Source organism: Pinus tabuliformis, chromosome 8 (genome assembly GCF_031772625.1).
Source record: "Pinus tabuliformis cultivar Carrire ecotype Pingquan chromosome 8, CPIR1, whole genome shotgun sequence".
NCBI classification, from domain to species: Eukaryota; Viridiplantae; Streptophyta; class Pinopsida; order Pinales; family Pinaceae; genus Pinus; species Pinus tabuliformis.
In genome coordinates, this window is record NC_142294.1 from 1,513,228,533 (window position 1) to 1,513,236,441 (window position 7,909).

A 7,909-nucleotide genomic window follows, 5' to 3' on the forward strand; every position below is an offset into this window, starting at 1 on the left:
ATACAAATAATACATAGCATCTAAAGTCCAAACCATTGTATTCGTATAAATTTGGTAATGGCATTTAGCAAGGTTATATATAAGTCATACATCATAGTTAATAATTGATTATAATTTGTGGTGGCTTAAGTCTATATATATATATATATATATATGAATGTGTTACATCATGAGTCAACATCTCCCTCCAATATTAAATTGTAAAGGTCTTAAAAGCAATAAATTAAAAATGATAAAAATCTTTAAAGTATAAATATAAATTTACCCTATGGGATTAGTATATATTAATATCAATACGGATGTCTAATTGATTTTTCTATTATACAATTTAGTTCAATTAATAACCTTAATTTTTTAATACACCTTAATTTTTTAATACATTTTGTTGTTATTATAATAGTTATGTTTTTTAATTTAAACTCTTTTAATATATTTCATTTTTATTATAATATATATTTTTTTAATTTAAATAGGTAAAATTTATTATATAATTGAGATAAAAAATATTTTTAAATAATTATATAACTTATTATTTTTATTATATGATGATGATTTACGTCATAAAATTTATATAATTTAGAGATTATTTGAAAAGATAAAAAAATTAATTTTAATTAAATTTATTTAGAATTTTATTTTTATATAAAAACATCCTTAAGTCACAACCAATTTAAAAGGATTGATAGTGTGACCAATAATAAAGAATTTTACATGATGCACCCTTCAGTCGGTAACTGTTCTTGATGGTCATTTGCTTAAGTCAACGGTAAGAAGTCAATTTTAACGGCATGTCAAATTATTTTAACATTGACACAATTACCGCAAAACCAGCGAATAACCTTGGAGCGCTGGCAAATGTCTGAAATTTGTTGACTAATAAAATTACCATATAAAATTATACTGTTTCTTCCAATCCACTACCCAGAGAATTCATAGATGTTTATCCATTACACATCACCCGCCACAATGCAACCGCTTAACATTGTTTTTTAAAATTGTGAGAACGGGTAACGAAAGTGTGGAAACCGTTAAATTTGACTGACCGCCTCGGTTTTAAATTCCAACCGTGCTTGCCACTAATCCTTGCGCATCATCCGGCCATCACGGATCCTGCGTGATCCCAGAGAAACCATACCTTATATGTTTTTGACCACACAATTCTACGATCATTCCGTATTTTGAGTTTGTCATTCAGTAGTTTCTGCATAAATAGTGCTTCTGCTGATGAGAGCCAAGGCGAGCACCATGGAGAATTCAAGTGAGATCGATCTGCCGGAGTTGCCAGAGAGCTGTATATCCGCCATTCTCTCCTTCACTACTCCGCGCGACGTCTGCAGACTCTCAGCCGTCTCCAGACTGTTCACATCTGCAGCCGATAGCGACTCCCTTTGGCACAAATTCATTCCTCAACAAATCTACCAGATCCTACCCAAGGCCGTCACTCCCGTCGCATTTGCTTCAAGGAAAGAGCTATATTTTCGTCTCTGCAATTCTATTCTGATAGACAAGGGCACCCAGGTATATATATACACACATAATATCCCTATTGTGTCTGGAATCATTCATTCGTAAACATTGAGTTTGGTTGCCAAGTTCGGCTAACAAAATGCCATCCATTCATTCATTGTTTAATATTCTGGTGGACCAAACACAGAGATTTTGGCTGGAACAATCCACAGCGAAGATCGGTTACATGTTATCTGCGACGGAATTATCCATCAAATGGGGCAGCGACCAACGCTATTGGAGTTGGGTTTCCAGAGGCGACTCCAGGTGTAGTATCAATCTTATTAAGTGGACAAGCTAGTGTATTTCAAACTAAGTTTTCTAAGTGGATAAGCTTGTGTATTTCGAACTAAGTTTTTTATAATTTTAATTTAATTATTGAATGGATAATAGAAATTTAAATTTGACTGTTTAATACTAATATGTTAGAAAAATAGAAGAGGCAAAATACAAATTTAACACACAAAATATATTATATTTTGGCTTTTTTATGGATGAACTAAATTTGATTATTAAAATAAATGAGAGAAGAATATTTATATTCTTATTTCTAATAATAGTGATGGTTCCCTCGTCCACCAAGTTTTTCGGAAGAAATGCCAGTTCCCACCATTTCCGAGCTCAGAAGATGGGTGTTCTCAATACCCTTGCTACTAGAGCCCTAAAAATCTCAGATAAGCATAGCTTTGAGAAGTAGAAATCCCATCTTCTTGATGTCTTTGTCAAGAATGGTTATAGTAGATACATGGGTTTGAAGGCTTTCCTTAAAGCTTCCAAGAATTCTCTGTCTAAAAGGGAACCAAAGGAGCGGGTTCCAGGTGTCCATATTCCATATGTTCAGGGGACTACTGATAAGATTGGAAGGATTCTCAGGAGGCATAATGTCCCTGTGACCTTTAGACCCTTGAACACCATTCACGCATCTCTTAGATTTGTGAAGGATCCTATCGACCCTAAAGATATGAAAGGTGTGTATTTGATCTCCTGTGGGACCCCCTATATTGGGGAGATTTGGCGCTCCATTAATCAAAGGATTAGTGAGCATTCAGCAGACCTTAGACATAGGCGAACTAAGTCTTCCACTTTAGCTGAGCATGCTGAGAAAACCAATCATAATGTCTGTATTGAGGAGGCTAGTGTTATTGCTAAGGTTGCGCACTTCCATCATCGAAAATTTAGGGAAGCGCTTGAGATTGAAAAGAGGCTTAACAATCTCAATAGAGAAGATGACTGGAAAATCAGTAGGTGTTGGGTCCCGGCACTCCTGTGAGTCATTTTTCCGCCTCCTTCATCTTTCTTTTTTTTATTGGTATTATTTTTATTTGTATTTGTATTTTATTTATTTATTTATTATTATTATTATTATTTATTTATTATTTTATTTATGTATTTTATTATTATTGTTTTTATTTTTATTTATTTAGTTATTTTTATTTATTTATTTATTTTTATTTTTATTTTATTTTTAGTGAGTTTACTTTTATTATTTATTTTTATTTTTAGTTTTATTGTTATTTATTTTATTTATTATTATTAGTATTATTATTTTATTTTTATTTTTATTACTTTTATTTTTATTTGTATTTTTATTTATTTATTTATTTATTGTTATTTATTTTATTATTATTATTATTATTATTTATTTATTCATTATTTTATTTATTTATTTATTATTAGTTATTTATTCATTATTTTATATTTATTTATTTTATTGTTATTTATTTTTATTATTTATTTATTATTTTATTTGTTTATTTATTTCTATTTTTATTTTATTATTTTTATTATTTAGTTATTTTTATTAACATTTAACTCATATTCACATTTAATTTATTCATAGAAGTGGTCTTTTGCAACTAATTTCCTTTTAAAAAATAATTAACCTATAATTTTTAACTATTTATTAATAAACTATTATCACTAATTTAAATTATTTTATCTCCTTTTTATTATTAAAATGTTTTGATCCGGTCCATTAGTCAATATTAGCGGTTGGTCAAACTAGTTGTTGGAGACTCTGCTCAGTCTATTTAACATGCTAAGCTGGATCTATTTCTTCAACTTGTCCTGACGATGAACCACACTGGTTGGTTGGAAACACGTCGGCAAATGATATTTCATGTAATCTTTTGTAAAAATATTTATACCTTTTAGACTAACTGTACCTAAAATAACTCGAACATTCACATTCTAAATTAGACTTTTCCCCAAAATATAACTTAACTTGAACTTACTCTACTTGAGTGGACTAAGTTAACTGACTCACTCTCCTAAATTTAGCCCAACTCTCACATGACAGCTCTGATTAGAATTAGAATTAAATGGTATGTTTAATCTTGGCGGGATTAAATGGTATGTTTAATCTTGGCGATGACATTAAACCTGTTCATGTTCTTGTTGTGGGTTCAGATTCAGGGTGCTTGCTGAGTTAATAATGGTTTGGCGGTTCGATGTCTCTGGTCAATTCGACTGCAGGATTTTGTCTGCGGATACCCAATACAGAGTGGTGTTTGTGCTTAAATTTGCAGAGCATTCCTATGGCTGGACTGCACTACCAATTAGGTTTTCAGTTACAGGGCCGGACGGACAAGAAAGGGAATCCAGCCGCGTATTCATGAAAAGGAAAAAGGCTCATAAAGACCCAAATGAAGAAGAATCAGAAAATTTTGATGATAATTATGATTATGATTATATTTTTTATGACGATGGTGAATGGATAGAAATAGTGGCAGGAAAATTCATGGTGGAAACAAGTGAAGGAGAAGATGGTCCTTCTGACATGGAGTGTAAATTTAGTATGAGAGAAGTGGAGTCAAATTGTCAGAAATCTGGGCTGTTTTTAGATGGAGTCAGGATTGAACCAGTAAAGAGTAGTGTTGGTGTTTAATGCCAGAGTTTGTGTTTCTTTAGTTTTGTTAGCTTAGAGGGTTAATGCCAATGTTTTTTAGGTGATGGCCTCAAAACCATAAGGTTTGTTCACATCTCTGTCAGGTCAATTTGATTTTTCATTTGATAGTTGGCATTCACACATAAAACAAAAAAATATTATCACCTCTTTTCGATCATGTAGTCTGACCAATGCTGGTTATACTTTATCAATAACTTGGAAAAATAGATGGTAATTTTTGACATTAGAATTCCTCGTATTCATTAAACCATACTGAATGGATACCGTTTTGGATACTAATTTAATATGGGAATGTAAAACGCACCAACAAATCCAATGACACCACCAAATGACAGCTCGAGAAAAATTCAGCGTTTTGGATACTAATTTAATATGGGAATGACATATAGAGATAAATTGAGTTTAATTGTGTAGTTTAATTTATTAATTTTAATTTAATTAACACAAACTTATAATCTATCATAATTATGAAAATACTTATTTTTCAAGTTTAATCTGTTATAATTAGTGGAAAATATGTTTATATTGAGTTTAATTGTGCAGATTTATCCATTAATTTCAAGTTAACTAGCACAAGTTTATAATCCATCATAATTATGAAAATGCTTATTTCATGTACACTTAATGTTGTTTGAAAATAAAAAGAATCATAAAAACTAAAATATTATTATTATTTATACGAAAATGATGTATAACCTAAATTTATATAAACTTAAAAAACCTTATATTGAAGATCCTTAACCATGGTGATTCATCACTACTTTATCAAGGAGATTCTTAATGTGTATATAGGCTTTGTAACAATACTATAAGTCAATACTATGGTTTATGAATAAAACATGCCCAAAAAACCATATCTCATGACACTTATTCATTCGACATTTTTTTTAATTAATCAATTTAATTAAAATGGTAAGAAAATGGCATAATTTCTTTGAAAACAAATATTGATCTTTGATTTGTGAATACTATTAAGAATATTCTACAATATTCTATGAAAGTTAAATCTCTACCATCTATTTAATAGTTATTGATAATTAAATGAACATTATGAAAGCACTATTCCAAAATAGACATGCCTATGAACATAATTAATTTTATCATTATTTATTATAATATTCCTACTTGATATTTTTTTATATGTTTTCTCCTTAAACTAAAAAAATCCAAAACTTCAAAACATTCTTCTTGCAATGCTATATGGAAAGTAATTACACCATATTTATTATAAAAAAAATTACATCTACATCATATGTTAATAGCTAAAATTAATTTGGTTGTAGCTTTTATAAATATTCAATAATTTAACAAGAAGAACTAAATCAATTGTTTAACCTTTTTCTTGTCTTTCAAATTCCAAAATATTCCTAAAATCTCCAATCCACTTAAAAATTGCCCATAACAAAATATATAATAATTCAATCTCTAATTTTTATGCAGCTATCCATAATAATATTCCCTCATTCCTATTGTTTAAAAATGACTCTTTATATCATACATTTGAGAAATACAACATTATTTCCTAATATCACTCCCTCCATATAAACATGAAAATTTTAAGTTCATTGTATTATTAACATGGAGTTGTCGTAACCGCAATTATCTCTCTTAGCCACATTAACAATCACATTATTAGTCCCTGCCAGCTGGCAATGGCATGGCAATGGCATGGGAGTATAGTAATCGAAATTTCGAAGTTAGTATTAGTTCAACTGTTTTTAGGTCGACATTGCATATTTTACATATTTTACACTGCATTCTATTTTGCAGTCTTATTTGGCCTCTTTCAAAAGTGGGGAGGCAAAACCATATCATATATTTATCTTTGTTCGACATTATGAAACTGGTTGCTTGTCATTTTGAAACTGGTGAACTAATGTAAGCATTAGTCGTTATAACATTAAATGCTAGCTCATAAACAACTGCTACTGGGGTATTAGTACGTTTCAGTGGGGTATTAGTACATTTCAGTCTAAAGACAAGTCATCCCTGCCATGTCAAGCCATGCCTGCCGTGCCAAACCATGCCTGATCATCCCTGCCGTGTCAAACCATGCCCTGCAGTGTCAAAATTGTAGTTTTCATAATAGCAACCGACTTTACTTGTCTACGTTAAAATGAAAGGAAAGCATCTTAAAATGAAAGCAAAGCGAAAGAAAAGCATCTGTTAAGGTGAAAAAAGCATCTCCAATACAAAGACACATAACGAGCTGACCTCTGCCTCTGCGTAATGTTTGTCTTCTTCTTGATTTTCTTTATGCTTTTCAGGAACTACAACGACGGACCAGCACATGGACTCCGTCTGGGAGCTATGGTGTTGTTGGCAGAGCACTTGGATATGGAGCTATTGGCAGAGCACCTGGATATGGAGTGGTGACTGTTCTGTACACACGTATATGGAGTGGTTCCTGTTCTGTATGAATAATCCAAAATCAAGGCATATAGCCCCATTCAAATGAGCAAAAGCAAAAAAAATATAAGAAATTAGGCAAGTGACAGGAAGATTTAGAGGGAACCAAAGTATGTTGTATTGTTGTTATTTTTTTTACCCTATTAGACATTGACAATTTGAATAGCAGGGAATAAAAAAACAATTTTTCTCTAGTTTATGTGATTCAAATGAAAATATTCAAATTACCCTCTCTACCTAAGAACAAGAAAAATTCATATAGTGATTTACTGTTTCCGAGGATTTGGTGAAGTCGAATGATAGTCTATTCTTCTTAGAGACTAAATTTCCCGTGTTTTATTTCAAGTCTCAGATAGTAGTTTGTCTGTTGCAGTTGAAAACTCTTCACGATCACCGAAATCGTGCACTACAACATACAATTCAATTTGTTAATCCTCGAAAGTCCTTTAAAACATAAGCATATAGTCATAGCTTTGGTACAGTACCCATAGTTTATCACCAGGTCTGGTGAGAAATGGAAGAGTGCATTAATGAATGACTCATCCCCAAAACTTAAGGCCCTAGAGTAGAAGCCTCAATATTATCCTGTCTAAGCATTGTCTCAGCGGTATATGAGTTAAAGCCAAATCCTATAATCAGCATAGAATTTGAAGACAAGGAGTAGCTAATCAAGCGTTACGAAAACCTGTAACAGAGTAAGGGTCGAGTAGCAGATATATTCAAGAAGGAAGCCATTTGAAAGACTCTTTATCTCAATTCATCAGATGATAGGGATACCTTTCCTAAGTCTCCAACACAGGCAGACATCCTAGAAGGTGAAGAAACTATGCTAGGAGATAGACTCTCTCGTTGTCTTAGATTAATATACTCAAATTCAACAATCAAATTTGAACCCACGATCTCACTATATGTTGTAATTGAATTTTACACGCAGGGATGCATTTCAAAATAAAAGAAATTGCCAAACCACCTCAGGAGTTGGTGAAGTCGATTGATAGGTTGTCCTTCTTAGAGACTAAATTTCTCGTGTTTTATTTCAGGTCTCAAATAGTAGTTTGTCTGTTGCAGTCGACAACTCTTCACGCA

General features: G+C 31.4%; 1 protein-coding gene across 1 annotated transcript; it reads left to right on the top strand.

The window, feature by feature from the left end:
• Window positions 1-1,224: 1,224 nt before the first annotated feature.
• On the top strand, window positions 1,225-4,393 carry LOC149241636 (putative F-box protein PP2-B12). Its single transcript, XM_089370600.1, has 3 exons — window positions 1,225-1,518; window positions 1,655-1,773; window positions 3,916-4,393. The coding sequence occupies exons 1-3, from the start codon at window positions 1,225-1,227 to the stop codon at window positions 4,391-4,393; spliced, it is 891 nt and encodes a 296-aa protein (XP_089226726.1).
• Window positions 4,394-7,909: the final 3,516 nt, after the last annotated feature.

What these genes read in the sequence shown, in the direction of transcription:
- LOC149241636 (XM_089370600.1), top strand. Translation starts at nt 1,225, where the DNA reads ATGAGAGCCAAGGCGAGCACCATGGAGAATTCAAGTGAGATCGATCTG. An exon ending in TGATAGACAAGGGCACCCAG is followed by an intron (nt 1,519 to 1,654) that starts GTATATATATAC and finishes GACCAAACACAG; the next exon opens with AGATTTTGGCTGGAACAATC. An exon ending in GTTTCCAGAGGCGACTCCAG is followed by an intron (nt 1,774 to 3,915) that starts GTGTAGTATCAA and finishes TTGTGGGTTCAG; the next exon opens with ATTCAGGGTGCTTGCTGAGT.